General features: G+C 42.7%; 1 protein-coding gene across 1 annotated transcript in view; it reads right to left on the bottom strand.

Annotated features, from left to right (window-relative positions):
- Nucleotides 1–1258: 1258 nt before the first annotated feature.
- The window catches only part of SLC6A4 (solute carrier family 6 member 4), a 34178-nt gene continuing 12537 nt past the window's right edge, over nt 1259–22899 (bottom strand). Inside the window, exons 2-14 of the mRNA XM_081272216.1 lie at nt 21394–21848; nt 18816–18950; nt 18176–18395; nt 16965–17103; nt 16146–16280; nt 15337–15440; nt 13576–13703; nt 12504–12616; nt 11748–11879; nt 10748–10847; nt 9109–9209; nt 6772–6939; nt 1259–1972 (exon numbers count right to left, since the gene is read on the bottom strand). Coding sequence (XP_081128342.1) covers nt 1898–1972; nt 6772–6939; nt 9109–9209; nt 10748–10847; nt 11748–11879; nt 12504–12616; nt 13576–13703; nt 15337–15440; nt 16146–16280; nt 16965–17103; nt 18176–18395; nt 18816–18950; nt 21394–21736 — 1893 coding nt within the window. The 5' untranslated portion in view covers nt 21737–21848 and the 3' untranslated portion in view covers nt 1259–1897. The remainder of the gene's footprint in view (nt 1973–6771; nt 6940–9108; nt 9210–10747; nt 10848–11747; nt 11880–12503; nt 12617–13575; nt 13704–15336; nt 15441–16145; nt 16281–16964; nt 17104–18175; nt 18396–18815; nt 18951–21393; nt 21849–22899) is intronic.

The raw sequence follows: 22899 nt of genomic DNA, 5'->3' as shown, positions 1-22899 counted from the left end.
AGATTCCCCTAATACCTGACTTGGTGAAACTCATTCCAATTGAAAAAGTGCTTATTAAAAAAAGTGTAATCTTGATAGAATGCTTAAGTGTATATGGGGTGTGGAGAATCTTTATCCAAAAATTTTTACAAAGCAGGGTCTTAAAGTTTGCAAAGCTGTTTACCACTTAATACACTGCCACTTACAGGACTTCTCTCTTTTCAGCATACTACAAAACAAAGAGAATAAGGCACAAAGAAGGAATGGAAGAATGAAGGTAGGTAAACAGACATTCTTAAATCCCTCTTTTCCCTTAACATTTTAGGAAACTTCTCAGTAACTGACATCTCTGAGGAAAATATATTGCCAAAAACACCCCTGAAAAAAATAAGAACATTATGTCAGGGGAGTATAGGAAGATAGAAGAGATTGTGGAGGGAAGGAAACCAAGGGAGAAAGATCTGCAATGGAACAAACCCAAGCTTTTATTACATAGACTTGCTTTTTATAAGGTTGTTAAAATCAAATTTGGTTTATATGGGGGACCGAAGTTATGTGGGCCAGATGATTAAGTTGTTTTGTCATTGATGAGGTTTTATTCAAGATTTTGCTAAAGGAATCTCATACCACAAGCTAATATTTGCTTCTCTACTTATGTATCTGAGAGTCACAAGTCAACAAAAGCCAAATGTACTTATCTGTGTTAAGGGCTTTACAAGGGACAAAAGATCATTCACTTGTTGGGTTCCCAAGCAGCCTTATATAAACTCAAGGTTGGAAACCATCTGGAGAGTTCACAATAATGGCCACCACGATGGGGAAAGACAAAGAAGGAAGGCAATTAAAGCTAGCCAGACTCTCCATTTCTCCTGGACTAATGATACCCTTGATTTAGCTCAGGGTGTCAGATCTGTACACTGAGAGCTAAATGGGAATTGGATTTACACTCTCAGCACAAAACAAAATAACCTAGATAGTTAAACTTAGTCATTTGAAGTAGACAGAGCTTAAACCTGAAGATCAGTTGAACATCGAAGGTGCACATCTATCTTCACAGTGGTTCCCATAACTAACAACATAAGCCATATTTGCCTATGAAATATATTATCCTGAAGATTGAGTGCAGAGAGGAGCAGTAATGAAGTGCGGCAAATACCAAAGAAAGGTTCGTGGGCTAACGTAGTGACAGTGGAAAAGGAAAAAGTAGCAGAACATGTTGTAGTACTTGTACCCTTCAAATAATAACACACACACAGTTGAGTAGGTAGAATTTGTTAATGTAAGAAAATTAGAGGTAATTCATAGCTTGTAGTGGACCCAAAGTATTGGAATAGAGATAATACACAGACACAAATGCTCAAATGTACACATTATTTTTCAGTTTAGCTGCTGCTGCTTTTCCTGACTCCACAGCAGCACATAGGTTAGAGGGTTCTAGAAGGTTCCAGGTATAGAGTTCTATACTACTCAGAAAATATGCGGCTAGCAAGACAATCTTTGTTTTCTCCTAGATGGTTAGGACTTCATGAACAGTGGAGTCCTTAGAAGCAGATATCAGCTAACAATGATAATACCCAAAAAATACAGTAGACTTTCACAGACTTGATTCTAAACCTAATCCTAACTGATGATAGGGTGGTCTCATCACCTCCATACACACCCTCACATGTCCAAAACAGGCTACTTCAGCTGTGTCACAGTCTAACGTGGTAATATGTCCCAGAGATTCATGGAAAGAAATGGCTGGAGGCCATAAGAGTCTGGGCACCGTAGTCTCTTGGGACTGTGTCTCCATGAAGAAGGCCCTTCCGTTGTCAGGCTCAGCTGGAAACCAATTCACCGGGAGGGGAGAGGCAAGGTGGGACTCATCAGAGCTAGAGGTGGCAGCAACTGGGAAGTGTTTTCCTCTCTAGAGTGTTTACACAGCATTCAAGCGGATGTCCCCGCAGGGAATTTCTGTTGGTGTTTCTGGAGTGATACTTTTAATAATGCGCTGTTAGGAAGAAAAAACAATGTTACAGTCTTGTAATTTAGCAAAATTACAAAAATATTTCAACATTAATATTAAAGCTTAAATAGCATTTTACTAACACTTAATAGTAAGTTGGAACAGTCTCAATGACTTTTCTTTTTTATTGGAAGGATGCTTAACCACTGATTCTCATCCCCAGCCCTTTTTTTATGTTTTATTTAGAGAGAGGGTCTCACTGAGTTGCTCTACAGGGCCTCACTTAGTTGCTGAGGCTGAGTTTGAGCTCAAGATCATCCTGTCTCAGCCTCCCAAGCTGCTGGGATTACAGGCGTGTGCCACTGTGCCTGGCACTGACTTTTAAGAAGGAAATTCCCACCCTTGTAGGTGCATGCCTGTAATTCCAGCTACTCAGAAGGCTGAGGCAGGAGGGTGGCAAATTTTATGCCAGCCTTGACAACTTAGTGAGACTCTTTCAATAAAAAGGGCTGGCCAGGGGCTGGGGATGTGGCTCAAGCGGTAGCGCGCTCGCCTGGCATGCGTGCAGCCTGGGTTCGATCCTCAGCACCACATACCAACAAAGATGTTGTGTCCACGGAGAACTAAAAAAAAATAAATATTTTAAAAAAAGGGCTGGCCATATGTAGTTCAGTAGAGCAAACAACATAGTTCAACCCACAAGTTTAAAAAAAAATCCCCTTTTCTTCTCAATATGAATAAAAATGGTGTCTATTGTCTGGATCTATAATAATCTGTAAACTAGTTAAGAACATCATCATAACATAATGGGAGAAAACCAACCTTCAGTAGACCCCCTGCTGAACTATAATATGCCTTTGAATGACTTGGGACAAAGCATCCCTGTTTCCTAGACAAAGGAGGTTCCCTGTGGCCACACAGGGCTTGAGGAGCAGAGTGAGGGCTGGGTTTTGGTCTGACGGCTTCCACATGCCCTGGATGCACACTGCAGCCACAGTGGCCAGCCCTTCAGGAGCCACTGCAACAGCCAGGATGTTACTGACTCAATGAATCCAATGTACAGCAGTGCTGATTAGTTCATATGAATACAAATTACAGCCATTTAAAGAGGTGAGCCTTAAAATCTTCACTTCTAAAGCAGTCTTACATGGAGTGGTTCTCATCAGAGAGAAGCTGAGAATTTCTACTATAGAAACAGCAGGAGTACACAGAAGCTTTGAGAGAGAGCTGAAATATACTTGGGCTTGGTATAAAACATACAACCTGCCTTGTAAAACTTAGGATCAGAGTGATATGAAACAGCTCAAGGAAGTGGAAAGAGAACAGCACCACACAGAGGCTTAGAAAAAATTTTATTAAGTCATTTCATAAAATCTTTAATGGTCAAATGTCTGTATGTTGGTAAGCAGACAAAATTGGATCTGAAAGCATCTTTTGATTTATTGATCTTTAGGCGAAGCTTTGCTGTCCTTTTTATTTTAGGTTGAAAAGGGAAGGAATACTCTCCCCCCCACCCCCGATTTTCTGTTTCTGAGAATTTATTCTTTAAGGTACAAGGCCTATGGAATTCAAAGAGTCCCAATCCCAGCCAGCCAAAGTGATGCATGCTTGTATTCCCAGTGGCTGAGGCAGGAGGATCACAAGTCTGAGATCAGCCTCAGAAATTTAGGGATGTCCTAAGTAATATAATGAGATCCTATCTTAAAATAAAAAATAAACTGGGTGTGGTGGTGCACTGTAATTGAGATTACATCTGTAATCCCAGTGACTCAGGAGACTGAGGCTGGAGGATCGAAAATTCAAAATCAACCTCAGCAATTTTTCGAGGCCCTAAGCAACTCAGCAAAAGGGTTGGGGATGTGGCTCAGTGATTAAGTGCCCCTGGGTTTAATTCATGGTACCAAAAAAAAAAAAAAAAAAATTATATATTTTGTGTTTCTTATGACCTTAAAACCTGAGTACTAAACTCTCACACTAGGAATGTACTTAAAAAGGAGTTGTTGCTGGGTGAGGCGGTGAATGCCTACAACCACAGCCACTTGGGAGAATGAGGCAAGAAAATCATAAATTTGAGGCCAGCCTCAGCATCTTAGTCAGACCCTATCTCTAAATAAAAATACAAAAAGGGCTGAGGATATGGCTCAGTGTGATTAAGTGCCCCTGAGTTCAATCCCTAGTATCCAAAATAAATAAATAAATAATAAAAATAAAATAAAAAGGTCTAGGGATGTACTGATATCCTTTATCAGGGAATGACAAGTCACTGAAAGCAAAATTCCAGAAATGATCCATTCCTGTAGATGCTTATATAAACTATAACTGCTTAAACAATTATACCTTGCTAATTGGCAACTAGACGTAGATCATGGCAACTAGTCTTATGCCGAGGTATGGGGTACTGAGGGAGAAGAGATCACTAAGTCATGTATAGGCAAGGGCAGCAAAGAAAAAATCATTATAAAGAAAAAAATGGCTTTTGTTGCCCAACCCCTACCCACACATTCTGCTTTCCTCTGGCTGCTGGTCTCCCATAACACAGACTCAGTTTTGTTTCCTGGACTTTGGCAGCATTCTAGTTGTCAGTCTATTGTTGCTCTTAAAATTCGGCAGGCCCGGGCCTTCTACAAGACGGTCACTAGCAATCTAAGGAATGGACCACTCCTGGCATTTTTCATAAACATGTCACTCATGGGAAATGTTTTCTAATATCTTTGTGTAAGTTACTGGGGGTTTATGCAACAACAAACTAAGTTGCTGTATGACCTTGAGACTTCGAGGCTTCAAATGTGTATGATATCCTCCAATTATACCTGTAAGTGGTAGCTCACTCCATAGCTCCAACCTTATACAGATGGCCCCCCACTTACAATGGTTCAATTTAACTATTTTTTACTTTATTACAGTACAAAAACAATAGGCATTCAATAGAAACCATATTTTGAATTCTCATCTTTCTCTGGCTAGTGATATATAGTACAATACTTGGGGGCATCAACAGTGAGCCATAGCTGAAACTATGATATTGTTGGATAGTTAATTTTTTTTAACTATTAGTTGTTGATGAACCTTTGTTTTATTTATTATATGTGGTGCTGAGAATCAAACATAGTGCCTCACACATTCTAGGCAAGCGCTCTACCACAGAGCCACAACCCCAGCCCCAAGTTAGTTAACAATTTTTGAGTTAAAACTATGAAACTGTTGGAACATTCTTATTGTATGATGATTTTTAAAATAGTACTTGTCACATTGCTATTATACTAAAAAATGCCCATAGTAATTTTTTCTAACTTCCACTTAAAAATCTGTGTGTGATCACTTTGCAGTCTTTTAGCTAAGATTAAGTATCATATCTGTTCTTATCAGTTCAACATCTGATATGTCCTCCATCCAAAGACAATATTTTAAACTTATGCCATTTTTTTAAAACGAAAGCAGAGATATGTAGTTAACAGAGCCAGTGTGTTTTAGAGTCTTTAAAAAGGATATTTTTAGTTGTAGATGTACACAATATCTTTATTCAACTTATTTATTTTTATGTGGTGCTGAGGATTGAAATCAATGCTTCATATGTCAAGGCAAGCTCTCTACTACTGAGCTACAACCCCACTAATTCAATGAATAATAATCATAGAGTATCCATATTATATATCCAGTGTCTGCTAATCAAATACATTCTGATGTCTACACTATATAGGTAGTAATGCTCTGGAGAAATTAGCAAGTTCATCTCTTAAGATCAAGATCCTCAAATATGCTTTTTAAGTCAGTGAATTCTGTACTATGAATCAATTTTCAGAAATATAACAATGGGGGCTGGAGTTGTGGCTCAGCAGTAGAGTGCTCGCCTCGCACATGCGAGACCCTGGGTTCGATCCTCAGCACCACATACAAAAATAAACAAGTGAAATAAAGGTCTTGTGTCCAACTACAACTAAAAAAAAAGGAAAGAAATATAACAATGAATAAGAAACCACCTTAGGGATGTTTGCTATTATTGATCACAACTTGTCATGATCATTCAGTTATGTGGGAGAAAGCTCATCAGAGGACGTTCTATTATAGTTGATGTGACTTTCACACTACAGATTCTTAAGTTTTGAATGTCAAATACAAACACTAATTTCTTTTCAAAGATTGAAAGAATCTTTTGCTAAGTGCTATGCAGTTATAAACAGAAAATGTAATTATTTTAGAAAATGTGTAATTAAATACAACCATTACTTGATAATTAACTATTGTAAAAATTTATGTGTGACTTCTGACATCACAGATCTGTTGTCCATGCCCAATGGCAAGCAGAAGGCTGAGTAACTGATAAGTTGAGAAAGCTATACACAACCCAAAGTACATGCTAAGCTTTACCCAAAGGTGTCACTTTTTTGCTGTTGTATTTGAGGGTTTCGGAGATGCCTTATGATGATAGTGGCAGCCTTTAATGATAGTGAGTGGTAGCCTTAAATAACATGGTATAGGTATTTAAGCCTTCTGGTGAATTTCATATAGACTTCTTTTGTTTTGTTTTGGTATCAGGGATTGAACCTAGGGGCGCTTAACCCCTGAGCCACATCCTCAGCCTTCAGGGTCTCACTGAGTTGTTTACTGCCTCACTAAGTTGCTAAGTCTGGCTTTGAACATGTGATCCTCCTGCCTCTGCCTCCTGAGCCACTGGGATTACAGGTGTGTGCCACTGCACCTGGCTAGACTTATTTTTTTTATGTTGTGTATATATATATATTTTTTTAATATATAGACTTGTCTCTTGATAGAGCATAACAAGAGAATCCTTTCCTCCCCAATTACCAGACTGAACACACACCACACACATACACACTAACACATACCTCCTTAAAAGTTCCTGGAGTGATGATCAGCCGATAAGTTATATACGTCGGGATGCAGATGAAAGATGAAGTTCCTATGCAGTAACCCAGGATGACACTCCAGTGAGGATAATTATATTGGAAAAGTCGTAGCTGGGGTGGGCTCATCAAAAAACTGCAAATGATGAACTAAAAACAAAGTCCAAGAAATATTAAAACTCTTAATATCCATGCAGATAGACACAAATTCTGGTACCATAAATGCTAAAGATACTATTTTTTTTTTTTTAGAGAGAGAGAGAGAGAGAGAATGAATTTTATTTTTAATATTTATTTTTTAGTTCTCGGCGGACACAACATCTTTGTTGGTATGTGGTGCTGAGGATCGAACCCGGGCCGCACGCACTCCAGGCGAGCGCGCTACCAGTTGAGCCACATCCCCAGCCCTAAAGATACTGTTGAGATATATTCTAGATTGAACTCTGACACACAGAATTATCAATTGTAACTAAGTTGCACGAATACAACAGACAGGTGCTTCTCTTAGTTTTCCTCACCATCCCTCCTCACCTCAGGGCCTGCAGTGGGATGTTACAACATCCCTACAATTACCCCTTAAGGGAGAGAAGTTACAGTCCCCACTTTAGTGTAGCTCTATGCCAGGGAGAAGAGACTGCATCCAGCAGGAGTGAACTGGGTGACCTCTCCACAGCACCTGCCAGTCATAGGGCTTCATATTGCTCTCTGCCTTGTTCCATTTTCCCGCAATGATTGTTTTCAGTCAGATGGCAGGTGCCTTGTGTCCAGGAGAGATAACAAGGTTCTCAAAACCCAAGGAAGACTCAGCCTCCTGCTTAAGTTCCTTCTGCTCTTTGTTTTCTGCATTCAACTCCCACAGCCTGCGGTTTCAACAAGGATGGTTCTGCGGTGAGGCATCTTAACAATGGATACCTGCCTGCCACAGGTCCTCATAATGAAAGAAATTACAGAAGGAAAAATGCAGCTTATTACATTTTTCACTTGAAAATTCCATGAAAAGTTTGACCAAGAAAAATTCCACAGAGCTCTTCTAATTTCCAGTTTATGAGTTTTCTTATTTCAGTTTGGTTTCCAGAGAGAGTGTAAATATCAGTTTTTGCCTAGTAACCACTGTGCAGAAATCGTTATTTCAATTGATTTAATTTTATTTTATTATTTAATAGTCATAAAGAAGACAGTAATGTAAATTATTTGTGTGGTTAAACATCTATTTTTATCTTTTTTTTTCTTTGTCTGCAGGTAATAAAATGGGAAGATGTTAAACACACATCCATCTTCTGAGCAGTGTTATCCTAAGTCCAGGAGGAGACCTTCAGAACCAGGAGTCCAGTTAATCACAAACTATTCTCTACACTCTTTGTTCCCAGACCTAGCTGCTCAGGAAGGTAATCTGGGAACAAGGAAAGAGAGGGTCTGGTTAGGAGCCAACCCTGCCAGAACTCGGCTCTTCTTGATGTCAGGTATGTGAACTCCAACTCAGCCAGGAGGGCTCAACTCTAGCTCCAGAAACCTTCACGTGGCCCAGCCTCTCTTTGCTCATACACTATATTTTCTTTTGTTGTAACTTGGCTTTAGTGAAAGGGAATATTTTTAGTAAGTTACTTGTTGTTTACCTAAAGCAGCCTTTAAAAACCCAGAGCAGGGGATCTGTTAAGTAAACGTAGAAGTGGAAGACAGATTTGCCTCTTCTTAATTGGGCACTAGAGCACTTGCCTGTGGAAGAGGGGAGTAAAGCAAACATCACGGGGATTGTGACTAATGAGCCTGCACCCAATTTGGTACTTGGGTTTTGCAGGGGAAAAGAACTCAGTGAGTGTGCCCCTTCTTCCTCTTTTGAAAAACAAATGAAAGGGTTTAAGTAGATTATCAAGAAGCACTGGTAAGAATATGAATTAATAACCCATTTATGTTAGGACTTCTTGTGGTAACAGAGGGCCAGGTGATTCAGTGCAACCTCTAATTGAAAACAACTGAAACTTCTGCATCATAAATTTGTTCACCAGGCATGGTAGTACTCGCCTATAATTACAGCTACTTAGAGGCTGAGGCAGGAGAATTCCAAGTTTGAGGCTAGCATGGGCAATTGAACAAGACCTTACCTCAAAATAAAATAAAAATGACTGTATCTAAACTTAATGGTAGAACATTTGTCTACCATGTGTGAGGTCCTAGGTTCAACCCAGAACTTCAAAAAATAACTTTATATGTTATAAATGTACACTTACGATTGGACACTTTTCTGTATATATATTATACTTCAATAAAATGTCTGGGGGTAATTTCCCCAGGGCAAGAAGAAGAAAAGAAATGACAACTCACCAGGAGAAACATAGGGCTGATGGCTACCCAGCAGATCCTCCAAAACCATCCAGGGCTGAAGCCAAGCATTTCCTTCACATCACTGCAAAACTGAGTGATACCTGAAATCATCCGAAAGAGAAAGAGACTGAGATGATAGGAGATAGAAGGACTGTCCCTATTCTTAAGGAGAGTCAGGGTCACTGGGATGAGCACTGAGAATGACAAGAATTCCTATCCTGAACAGTGTAGCAGTTCTGGAATTTCTCCAAGAGGTGCTCAGGGACACCAATCTGGTATGAAGGGTCACAAAACTTCATTTTTATAGCAAAGCTCTTTCTACATAGAGCAGGTTGATAGGCATTTGAGGAAAGATGGAAAGCTGGCATTGGTGCCCATACTAAGATCTCAGTATAAATATGATTTTACTGGTATTGTAGAAAAGAATGCTGAATTTTGTTTAGGGATGGTGAATCAGCCTGACAGAGACAGGCTTTCCACCATACACTGCAAACTTTCAAGAGAATTTTTAAACCACAATATTGCCCATTCATATGCCAGATCAAGATCAAGTTTCTTCTATAAAAAGTTATTGGCACAGTGAGAACAGAGAACTCCCATTGACAGAGGAGAAACTGAGAAGGGGAAGGTGTTTTGCAGCTGCTTCCCTGAGCACTCCCTGCATATCCTAGGGCAGGCAGGTCTGCAGCAATTCATACACTTTGAACTTTGTCCTCTGAATTACAGAAAGGATTTCTTTCTTTCTTTCTTTTTTTGTTCTAATTAGTTATACATGACAGCAGAATGCATTTCAATTCATTGTACACAAATGGAGAACAGCTTCTCATTTCTCTGGTTGTACAGTATGGAAGAGAATTTCTTTTTAAAAGACCAGACCCATGTGCAACTCAAAACACGATCTTTTCTCTTCTTCATAACACGTGTAATCACTACAATGCTAAAGCAGTTTTATTATCATAGAAAGTAGAAATTCTAATAAATTTTTAGAATGAGATAATAGCTTCTTGATTTTAGAGAGGCATCTTTGAACTAGTGTTCTTCATTTCAATTTGACTGTGCCCTAAAATCCTCGCCCAGGGGCTCCTGGGACTTCTGCCAATAGACCCATTTCAGCTCACTCCCTGAACCCTTGGTGCTTCCACCCTTTATCAAATTCCATCCCAGGACCAGAGGAGGGTGATCTGGGAGTCTTAGCAGGGTAGATAATGCAAATAAGAGCATTTTTGCCTTTTTCTTAGAAGATCAGCCTAAACTCACTCTCAGGGCTCTGGAGAAGATGTCGCTTAAGAAATTTAAATTTGGGACAACTCTGTTTAGCAATTTATTGTGCACTCAGCAAATGAATTCACTGTACATGAATTCTGTGTTGTGGTTCAGGATCATGAACTTCTCAGCCTTCTTCCACTGGGTAAACATTCAAACTCAGAATAGGAAACATGTCCTTCCCCAAGGGTGCAGGCAACATGCTGTACAGAGGGCAGAGGGAATGACAGACTTCTGGAGAAGGCACTCAACAGATTATTTAACAGACCCATCAGGAGGTCACACCTTGTCAACTGTCCCTTTCTGTCCTTATTTGATGAAATCAGCCCTTCTCTGTGCTGTGAGTAGCGTAGTGGGGGCTGAAGGAAGATCTTACCATAGAACCAAGACACAGCCACTGCTTCTATAAGCACAACGGTGAGCAACGCGGGACCCGTGGCATATTCTTCCAGCAGCTTCACCACATAGGCCCCTCCCTGGGGGCAAGACCACAAACCTGGTTAAAGGCTGCCCCTCCCTACTGCACAGGCCTGCATACACTTCTGAGCATAGGGTAATGCTGGGAAACTTCCGCCTTGGACTTAATCTATCCCATAGCCTCAGCTACCAATTCTTTACCATTGCAAGTTCTAGAAGAGACATGGTGGCATTACACATGATAAAGCACCAGCCTCCAGCTGGCACAATCGTACATACCTGTAATCCCATCAACTTGGGATGCTGAGGCAGGAAAATCACAAGTTTGAGGTCAGCCTCAGCAAATTAGTGAGGCTATCTCAATAAAAAGGAGTGGGGACATAGCTTTGTGGTAAAGTGCCCCTGGGTTTAATCTTTAACATCCCACCCCACCACACCCCACCCCAAAAAACACCAGCCTCCAGCTTGCCTCACACATGTGAGGCACTGGGTTTGATCCTCAGCACCACATAAAAATAAATAAATAAAAACATTGTTTTTCTCTACAACCAATAAAATAAAATAAAGACATCAGGGCAATATTCCTGTGAAAGCAGCCCTAAGTATTAGAAATAGACTGGAAATGCAAACCCAACCTAATTTTTCTCCAGATATTTTGCCAAGCTAGAAATGTAATTAGATCGATTATAATATGCGAAGAGCTTCAGGATAACATATCATGTATGATTCTACAAATGGATGCTGCCAGATAACTTTCCTTCTTTTCCTTGGTGAATATTTTTTTTCCTCAGTGCTGGAGATCAAACCCAGGACCTCATCTAGGCAAATGTCCTACCCCTGAACCACTCCCTAGCTGTGGTAACAAAATACCCCCTTCTACTTCCCCCACATAGTGCTCTGGTTTGGAGCTTCTTGTAGCTTTCTGCTGCCAGCTCAGAGCTGAGGGCCATGATACTCACAAAAGTCAGGGTGACCAGGGATCCAATGAAGCAAGTAACCACCACAGCAAGCACAAACCACTCCCGGCGCTTGGCCCAGATGTGTGGAAACTCATCTAGCACAGCCGTGATCACACCCTCCAAGCCTGCAAACTGAGAGGTACATGCAAATGGTCACCGTGGAGGTTTTGGGACAAGTCTGTGCCTTCAGGGCAGTGAACAGGAAGAGGAGTAAGATTGCTAAGTGATCAGTCAAGCTGATCATGACCAGTTTTCCCAACTCACTGCTCCATGAACACACCTGGAAGCCTATTTCCCTCATTTACACTGTATTTAGAACCCATTTCTGAGGACATCCAGGAAAGAAAATACAGTATGAGGACTGAAACGTAATATGTGAGGTCTCCTGGGGAGACTATCTGCATCAGAAAGGCCAACTCAAAACTGAGTCTCACTCCATGGTAATAAGGCCAAGGCACTAAGCTAAATGCTGGGCAGGGTAGACACAGAAGAGACCTTGTCCTGGCCTTCAGGGTCAGCACACAATAAGAAATTCACATATGTGGAGTCTTCTCCTTTGCCAGGCACTTTCTTCACATGATCCCACTAATGACTCTGTAATGTAGTGGGGGCTGTAAGTGCCGTTGCTGAGCTTGGGGGGCACAAGGAGAGAGTAGCTAACACTGCCTGGGATGGCCAAGGTGGGAGGAACGGGTTCAGCAGCCTCTTCTCCTCCTCATCCTCCCCAAAGCCTGTTTTCCTTCCCCATTTACTCACTGTGCTGTCCAGGCCCAGTGTGATCAGCATGAGGAAGAAGATGATGGCAAAAAATGTGGATGCAGGCATGTTGGCTATGGCTTCTGCATATGTGATGAAGAGGAGGCTGGGTCCTGAGGGCGATGAGGAGAAAAGAAAGGTGGTTGCTGAGATGTGTCCTATAAAGATGTCACAGGGTGACACTCACTGACTACAGTTCTCATCATAAGACACGTGAGTTGAGCTTTGCCATGTACCAAGTGCTTCCTCACACTCCACACCATCTTACCTGGTCACCTGGGAGGTAGGGAGGAAGGAGCACACACCTTGAAAACTGGGTGCCCTTAAGTAACATGGGGGGTGGGGAAACAGAACCAAGACCCCAAGACTAGCAAAGCTTCACATAAGAGAGTTTTCCACTATATAATAACTTGGTGTTTTATTTTCAGGGCCAGGACTGATATTTTTAAAGCCCCATAGCCCCTCTGATATCTTCAGCTCCAGAACAGTAGAAAGTGGAATAAAGACTTCCTGCCATTTTTAAAGCCACTTTTGTTAGTGTGAGGGACGTGTTTTCAATCTCTCAGGGGCTAGCTAGGGGTGCCCTCTTTTGGGGAACAGGGCTGGCCAGAGTACTGCATCCGGCCAAATACACAAATATGCTCTCAAGAAAACCCTGGGACTCCATCCACTAGATCCTATCAACTTGTTTCCAACATCTGTTACAGCAGAATGACCACAGCAGCTACATTTTTCTACAAGGGGAAGTTCTAAGGATTAGTAACTTGATTTGCCTACAAGACTGCATTCACCATAAGACCATCACAGGACCCAAATCCACTGGTTTCAAAGCCACCATCCAAGCCATATTTTCAAGCCTATTGTGTGTTAACAGCCCAGTGCTGGGTGCCAAGGGACTTGCTCTATCGCCTGTGGCCATGAACACACAGAAAGGATCAAGATCACCAAGGCATTAAGTTTCTCTCAAGTCCTAGAAATTTTAAAGAGCCATTCGAAAGTTAGATATTTGTAAAGATTCAAAGTGAAGCAATTCAAAAGAAACCAGGAACCTAGACAGAACCCAAGGTCCTACCTGCATCTTTGGCCACCTCTGATACATCTTCATTCCTCATCTCAGCCATGTACCCGAGCACAGTGAAGATGACAAATCCCGAAACAAAGCTGGTCATGCAGTTGACCAAACTGGTCACCAGGGCATCTCTAGAGTGGAAAATCCAAGGGACATGAGACGGTTCTGGAGTGGGGAGTGCAGCATTATCTGTCTGCATACCAGTCCCACCAAGACACACCACTCTGGCTCAAAGGACCCCTAACTTTTCTGGGTCCCTGTCATTCCCCCAGAGCCCAGCCTCTCAGGCTTGAAGTTCAAATACCCTGACCATCACATGTGGGGTGGGTCAGTTAACAGGTCAGAGGTGTTTTTTAAGAGGTGGTTCTGCTATGAAACAGCACAGACCTCTCCATTTCAAACAGGAAATACCTGTTCTGGAACAGGGGCTAGATTGGAGAAGGGGGCAGGAGGGGGGCTTTGGCCTCACATTTTAAAATTCCTCAGATTTAGATGTTTGACATTATCTTCAAATGAAGTCACAGGCTGCCACAGAGATACCTTTTTCCCCCAGGGTCTTGCACATGTTCAGGCCCTCTACACTGAGCTACATCTCTAGCCCTTTTTAAATTTTAAGAAGGGTTTTGCTAAATTGTCTAGACTGACCTTGAACTTGCATTCTTCTTGCCTCAGCCTCCCGAGTAGCTAGGTGTAGTATAGGTGTATGCCCACTGTGCCCAGATCCCTGGCACTTTTTTTTTTAATTTTTAATATTTATTTATTTTTTTTAGTTCTCGGCGGACACAACATCTTTGTTGGTATGTGGTGCTGAGGATCGAACCCGGGCCGCACGCATGCCAGGCGAGCGCTACCACTTGAGCCACATCCCCAGCCCGCCCTGGCACTTTTAAAAGACCTCAATGTACAATTTCAGATTGGTATCCCAGTGTAAGGCGATATTGCTTCGGGTAAATGTGAACCCTTGCCCCTATCTTTTAAAAAACCAAACTCTATAATAATGACTTGTGCAAATGGATTGCTACACATTGTCCTTGGTGATGGGAATTAAAATCTAGTCTAGAGGCAATGAGTGACACATAATGATAATCAGTGCAACATTCCCTGCTTTGTTAAAATATCTAAAGTAATATTTTTCTATGAAAATTAATAGCATTTTAGGCTGGTCAAAAAGTCCAATCAGCCAGTTGTGATGGTGCACACCTGTAATCCCAGCTATTGGGGAAGCTCAGGCGGGAAGATTACAAGTTTAAGGTCATCCTGGGTAACTTAGTGAGACTCTGTCTCAAAATAAAAAATAAAATGGGCTGCTGATGTAGCTCAGTGGGAGAACACTCCTGGATTCAACTCCCAGTATCACAACAACAATAACAACAACAAAATTCAATCAGTAAACTTTTTTGTGTACATACATAACAAATTTATCACATTATAATTTTGTTGGTAAATGTATTAACCAAGCCAAAATATTTAATTGCATTTTGTAATTTTTGTAAACCTGCTGTGGAATTTCTTATTATTTTTATATGTAGGGATTTTCACAAAACAGAAGTGGCCTGGGGACTCTCTCAACCTCTAGTAAAGTTGTAGCCTGGACAGATGCTCTGGCCAGAGGTGAATGGATAGAGGCTCGTGGTACCTGTGAGGGGCACTGTCACCATAGCCAGAGCCTGGCCAAATATGAAGCCATAGGTTTCGTAGCCTTCCTCTAGACTAGCTTTCACTCACTCTATTTCCAAGCCTTGCTTGGACACCCCAAATACTCACTGGTAACAGTTGTTGTTGAACTTGTTGTAGCTAGCAAAAGCCAGGAGGACTCCGAAGCCTGGACCAAGAGAGAAAAAGATCTGAGCAGCAGCATCGATCCACACCTGGAACACAGCAGAGGAAAGGACCACGGGGTAAGAGCGAGACCCAGACTGACACTGGGCACCAGCAGGACAGCACCTCTCATGACTCCACATGACTATGTGCAAGGTAAAAAGACCAGCTTTCAAGGCTCATTTCAAGGATGGTCACACAACCTAGTGCAAACACATGTGACTTCTCTTCCCTATTGTCATTTAGGTTTAAAACCACCCAGTGGTGTGTACTACTTTTTTTTTGGGGGGGGGGTACTGGTGACTGAATCCATGGGAGCTTTACCACTGAGCTATATATATATCCTCAACCCTTCTTATTTTTTGAGACAGAGTCTCACTAAGTTGTGGAGGCTAGCCTTGAATTTACAAGCTTCCTGCCTTAGCTTCCTGAGTCACTGGAATTACAGGCATACACAACCACTAAGATCAATTGTACTTTTTAAAAAACTTTTTTTAAAACTTTTATTTGTTTATTTGTATATGGTGCTGGGGATCGAACCCAGTGCCTCATGCATGGTAGACAAGCACTCTACCACTGAGCCACAACTCTGGTCCCCAACTGCACTTTTTATACTTGTATTTCTGCAGCATTATTGCAGACTTGTATAGTGAAAGTAAATTTCAGTTGTCCCTACTGTCTTAACTGAAGGGGAACTGGTTTTGTTCGTGTAGTGGACCACAGACAGGTACACACTGTTTCCCTCAATATCTTACCCCTGTTTCCAGGAGTTTCTGCCAGTTGGGTTTCAAGTAGAAGAGGACACCCCTCCAGGCTCCAGGGAGGGTGGCCCCCCTCACCAGCAGGATAGAAAGGATGATGTAAGGAAAGGTAGCTGTCACCCATACCACCTGGAAGGAAGGAAGGAGAATGGGAATACTGTTATTGCCTATTTCACAGAAAGCAAGGAAAGGGGAAGGGTTGGTATCATTGTCTTTTTTTTTTTTTTTTTTAGTTGTAGATGGACACAATATCTTTATTTATTTATTTTGATACCGAGGACTGAATCCAGTGCCTCACACTGAGAGGCAGGTACTCTACCGCTGAGCTATAGCCCCAGACCAGTATCAGTCTTTTATTCCTAAAGATCTACAAGAAAGGAGATCTATCTCTGTTTTAATCTGTCATTTTCAGGAGGCAAAGTGGGAAGCAGAAAGATCACTGCCTTCAGAACCAGGCAGATGGGGATCTGACTCAGCTTGGCCAGTACTACCTATCTCTAAGCCACAGCTGTAAAATGCAACAATGCCTAGCAGGAAATAGCCTGTGGAGATAAAAGCATGGCCCATGGTGGATTTGCAGTAAATTATTGCCACTATTGGGCCATGGGTGTATATATAATTGTTCTTAGGACTGGGCCATTTCTAAAATCTTCTAACAGATGTGATAGAAAAAGAACACCGTGGAATGTAATAGGTGTTGAAAGAGACAATGATCATCCCCTGACCAGTAGCTGTCCAGGCTACTGGGTTTTGAGTTTAAGACCCTGTAGGTTCCCTTTGCAGGCATGTATAAGCAGCCAGAGTCCTTCTCACCTTGCCAGAAGTTTTGACACCTTTCCAGATGCTGAAGTAGATAATGGTGAAGATGAGCATGATGCAGAGGGCAAGCTGCCAGCTGATGCCCCCCAGGTCCTGGAGTCCCTTAGACCGGTGGATCTGCAGGACATGGCGCCTAGAATAAAAGAAAAAGTCTGTGTGAGGATCTAGACAGTGACAGGAGCACCCAGTTGTGATACCTCTAAGAAGGTACCCAAGAAAAATGGACACTACACTGAAAGACCAAGTGTTCACCAAGCCTCAGAAAGGACTGGGATGGGCCCTGCTGATCCTGAAGGAGCAAGCAACACAGTCAGCCAAGAGTCCCTGGGAAGAGTTCTCAGCCCCAAGATAGACTTCCTGATTTCTCCTCTGTGGCTGGGACCTAAACCTCTTTGACCAATATGCTTGACTTTTGGGTACCTGAGGATTTGTGTGTGTAGGTAGCAGGCCCCCTCCCTTACCCTGTGCAGTAGTTCTGTCTTTGGGCTGCCTGAAATTCCTGTACTAAAATAATGCTACCTTTTCCAAGCATCATCTTCCAAAGGTTAAATCCTGATTATGAAGTCGATGCATTAAACCAGCAACTATTTGAATAGTTTCAAACTACTGAAGATCCAGGTTGTTTTGCTTTCATGGCAATTGACTGAAAGGAGGAGCCAGGAAGAAGGGTAGTTTTGGTGTAGAGGAGTGATTTTAGAAAGTGAAGGTAGGGATCAGCTTGGACATGTTAAACAGCCTGTCCTGACAATGGGAAAGGTGGGAGGTGGCGCAGAAGGTGGGATTGTGCAACACTCAAAACAGAGTTTCCTTAGGGTGTGGTGGCGCACGCCTATAATCCCAGCGGCTCCGAAGGCTGAGACAGGAGGACTGTGAGTTCAAAGTCAGCCTCAGCAAAAGCAAGGCACTAAGCAACTCAGTGAGACACTGTCTCTAAATAAAATACAAAATAGGGGTGAGGAAGTGGCTTAGTGCCCCTGAATTCAATCCCTGTTACTCCCCCCACTCCCTCCCAACAAAACAAAGTTTCCCAGCTTCAAATCCTGCCAGAGACTTGGGCTCTGCCATCCCCTTTCTCATTCTCTCCTCCTCCCCTGACAGTTGGCCAGGAGATTGGTAAAGAGCCCTTGGCTCCTGCCTGCTTTCTAAGAAGCCAAGTCCCAGATGTGTGGCCTGCCTGAACAGACCATCTTCTCATGCACGCTTACGTATAAAATTCTTCAGCAGGAGATGTGGAATGGAGTGTCCAGGTAATATTGTCCTCTGAGAAATAGTTGGTGCAGTTGCCAGTGTTCCAGGAATTCTTGCAGCTGGTCCAGGGCAGCTGATCCGTGAAGGAGGAGATGAGGTAGTAGAGCGCCCAGGCCATGATCGTGTTGTAGTAGGAGGCAATGTAAAAGGCAATGATGCAGATGGCATAGCCAATCCCTGGGAAGTGGGTGAGAGAAGCCAAGTTCAAAGGGCAGCCCAACAGTAAAAGGCTGAGCTAGAGCATGGAGTCCCACAGCCTGAGTGAGGGGTTAACATAGATACTGTCATCCATTTCATTCCCCGACAGGGAAAGAGTGGCAGTGTAGCCAATTACTTGTATATGTGCAAGCTTTCATGTTTTTAAAAACACATGTGAGCCCTGTTGATGTCTTAAATTTTTAAAATTCAGTTTACTTTTTAATTGCCATTTGTTCTGTTTCTTCTTAACAATTTCATAACACTTGAGCAGTCACAAACTTGGTGACTCAAGTTGTTTCCCAGAGATAGCTGAGACCTAAGTGTTTTTAGAAGCAAGTTCCCAGCTCCCACCCATTGATGAAAATGCCCCCATGACCCATTCACAAACCCTTCAGTTACCTTTGAAAATTGGGCAGATTTTCCTCCATATAGAAATGCATCCATTTCGGTGGTACTGGCCCAGTGCAAGCTCCATGTAAAAGAGTGGAATTCCCCCGAAAATGGCCATGATGGTGTAGGGGAGAAGGAACGCCCCTGAAGCGGATGAAAGACAATTTCACTCCCTGACTACAGCTGTCCTAGAACAATCCAATTGATCTGGACAAGAAGGCTCATGTCGAGGACCACAGAGCTACCCTGTGCTGAGTGACCTACACTGTGCTGCCCTGGTCTTGGTGCTTTGCCAGAAGTAATAATAGACAGAGCTGCACAGCTAAAAAGAAGTTTCAAGAGGAGGCTGAAGGAGTAAATGGAAAGAACACTGGGTTGGGAGTTGACAGGGAAGGCACTGGGAGCACCTCCACTTCTGGTTGCCTAGAGAAGAAACCTGGGCCACTTCCCCTCTTTGAGCCCCAATGTTTTCCTCAATAAGATGACAGGGTTGAGGAGAGCTGAGGTTCCAAAACCCAGCCATACATCACAATCACCAGTGAGCTTAAAAACTCACCTCCAGATTTCAGGGCCCACCCAGATCTCCTGAAGCAGAATGTTTGGGTGTGGGTGCAATGTATGATTGTTAAGCTCCTTGAATGATGCAACCATTACAGGGTCCCTGGGTACAGACCACCTGTGATGAGCTATACAGATGCCACCATCAATGAGTCATAAAACTAGAATTTTGTTCTTCTGTTTCCAGATACTTATTGATATTTGGCTATATGTCCATTAATTCCAGAATGATTTCTCATGAGCCATCTCTTGGGGCCTGGCTGCAAGGGTAAGTTTTTCACAGAATAAGAAAACACAATATAAAAATAATGTTTTTGCATAATTAAGACATCTAGAAACAAAAAATGTCCTTAATAACGCTTTTGGTCCTCACCTCATTTCAAAATTAAGAACAAATATGTGGCTATATTATGTTAATTAAAATAGAAGCTCTCCTTGTCAAAGTTTGCCAATGTTTAAGATATCGGCAATGAATTTATTATTTATTTATTTTAATATTTTATTTACATTTTAGTTTTCAGCAGACACAACATCTTTGTTTGTATGTGGTGCTGGAGGATCGAACCCGGGCCACACCCATGCCACAAGAGTGTGCTACCGCTTGAGCCACATCCCCAGCCCCTCTGCAATAAATTTATTTTAAAAAAAAAGAAAGAAAAAAAAAGAAAGCACAGAGCTATTGCATAACTACTGGTACTGATGTTTCCTTCATCTTAAGGCTGTTGGAAATGTCGGGGATTGTTCCCTTGCAGCTTGAGTTGTAGCACAAAGGGTGAGTCAGCTATGATTTTCCCTGATAACTTTCCCTTCTATAAAATGCTTTGCTCCTAGAAACCTTGAGGTCGGTGCAACTCAGAAGAGTCCCACACAACTTGCAATTACACTGGGTAAACCTGCCTTGAGAATAAAAAAAAAATGTTGTGTTTTCATGGTGGCCTTTGTCCAAAGGGTTTGCTTGATCATCTTTAAAAGGAAATGTCACCAGTGACCCAGCCCCTTATCTAATGCTCAGGCTAAAGGTGAGATAAAGTGATTATGACTTCCGCTCCTCCCAGGAAGAGCCCCTAAGCAGCTGCTTTTGCAACTGCATGGACAAAAGTCCCTAAAAAATCTAGCAAATCTAGACTGCTTCATGTCAGGCCATGGAAGGAGTGAGGGTGACACAAATAAATTATCCCCAAGTCTTGTTTTAGCTGCCCTCCCAAATCTATTGCCAGAGTTCCTGTCAAACTAAATATTGATTGATTTGACATCCATTTTTGCATGTTGTTTTCCTATTGTGATAACAAACCCAATGCCTACATAGAGGCCCCATTCCTGCTCTCTCCCCGCCAGGTTCCCATGTCCATATCTAACTCAGCTACAATTTTTGATCATCTACAAGGTAATATCTGTGGATGCTTTAGAGTTACAAAGAGGAAGCAGATTTGGTCTCCGTCCTCAAAAATCTAACAATCTTATCGGAGACATAAGCATATCCATGCATGATTTGGAGTTGGCAATACTGTGGCTGGGTTCAGCCTTATACCCAGACTGGCAACTTAAGACTCTGGACCTAAGTTGATGTCATTCTTTGACTTCACACAGGTCCAAAAGATCCAGGAGGATCTGAAGCCCTGCAGCTACCTCTCAATTTTTCCTGATGCAGATGTGACCCCTCCAGATTCTTCCAAGAACCTGCCACAGAAGTAAAGAAACAGGACATAGTGCTGCTGGCCATTCCTCACCTCTGGCTTGGACAATGCAGAATGAGGAGGCACATGGAACAACACATGGAACACTGATGATGCTAGAAACCTGTGAGGTCAGGTTTGGGAGAGCTGCTTCCCAACTCCTCAACCCAGAAAGCCTCAGACATGCTGATCTAAGCTTTTGGCTTACTAGAGATATGTCTTTTGGACTAGCATGAATGTCTAAGCAGCCATGTTCCCAGGCTCCTCTCAGTTACATGAAACAGCTAAGACATGATTTATCCTCTGGCCTCCTGTGAGGATCTACAACCCACCCCATTTGTGGCTGTGATACTGACCTCCTCCATTCTGGTAGCATATGTAGGGAAAGCGCCAGACGTTGCCCAGGTCCACAGCATAACCAATGACTGAGAGGAGGAAATCCATCTTCTTGCCCCAGGTCTCCCGTTCCCCTTGATGAACCTCTGCCATTAGGGTGGTGGTGGCAGCTGGCATAGAGTTAGGAGTGTCATCTCCTGCGCTAGGGCTCGGAACTGCAGAGTACCCATTGGACCTTTGGCCAGACTCGGGTCTTTCCTCTGTGGTGGGGACACCCTTCTGCAACACTCCATTTTTCTGACAATCCTCTCCATCCTTACAGGCTGACAGCACCTTCTGAGAATTCAAGGGCGTGGTCTCCATTCTGCAGGTTAGTAAATAATCCTGCTGCCCATCTGCCAAGGACCGGAAGGAGTCTTGCTGTTTAGGTTTGTGGATCTCCTCAGAGCTTTATGGTGCAGGTTTGAGAGTTCTGCTGGAAAGGCACAGAGAAAAAGGAGAGTTAAATTAGGCCTTGTGCTTGTCTTTGGTATTAACTCACTGTATTTCTTACACATTAGAAAATGGGATTATAAATGCACCAGTTAAATGTGAGTCTGCCTATTTGCTGTACAAGAGTCAATCAAATCAACTCCATTTTCCAACCTGTACAGGCAGCAAATCACAATCAAGAAACCTGAAAGGAAACAACAGATCAAATACAGCATATCACTGTCCAGGCAGGGTGGCACACACCTGGAAGACCAGCAGCTTGGAGGTTGAGGCAGGCAGATTTCAAGTGCAAAGCCAGCCTCAGCAACTTAGCTAGACTGTTTCACATAAAAAATAAAAAAGGGCTGGGGATATGGGTCAGTGGTTAAGTGCGCCTTGGTTCAATCCCTGGTACCAAAAAAAAAAAAAAAAAAAAAAAGAAGCATATCCCCAATGTTCACCCAGGCTCTACTTATGAAAAAGCACTTGCTTCACTTTGAGGGGCCAGAATTTCACCCCATAGTTTGTTTAGATATGATCTAAAAAGCCAAAGAGCAAAGGATAGAGGCAAAAGGCCACACTTAGTGAAATACCCCCGAGATCCTTGGCTGGGGGCTTTTTCACTCTTCCTTTACCAAGGTCTGGAAAGCAGATCCTTGCGGCCTCTGGTGTGCAGTCCACAGTGCTTGGCTCTTCGGCCTTCCCATTATGCCTCTGCAGGTCTCACTAGGCTGTAATAGCTCCGCTGCTCACCATTCATCTTCTTGCTACCTACCCAGCAACTCTTGTGGCCAAGCCCCTAGTCACTCTGCAACAGTGACAGGGCAGGCAGGCTCCCTCTCACCTGGAGAGCCAGAGAGAAGAGCATGCAGTTCACTGAGGCTGGTGTGCCCCCATGGGGCCAGGGTGGCCTATGCCTTTTTAGTTCCCGGGGCCAGGGTGCAGTGGAGGCAGCTCTGCTTTCCTCTGGACTGAGGTCTGAGATGGCCAACGTGGATAGAAAGAAATCTGAGCCCTTTTGGACTTTATACCTATTACCTATTATAAAGTTGCAA

This window comes from Spermophilus citellus (genome assembly GCF_964194105.1).
Source record: "Spermophilus citellus genome assembly, chromosome: 17".
Lineage (NCBI taxonomy): Eukaryota > Metazoa > Chordata > Mammalia > Rodentia > Sciuridae > Spermophilus > Spermophilus citellus.
The sequence above is the reverse complement of the archived record's forward strand: the minus strand, read 5'-3'. Positions and strand labels throughout refer to the sequence as shown.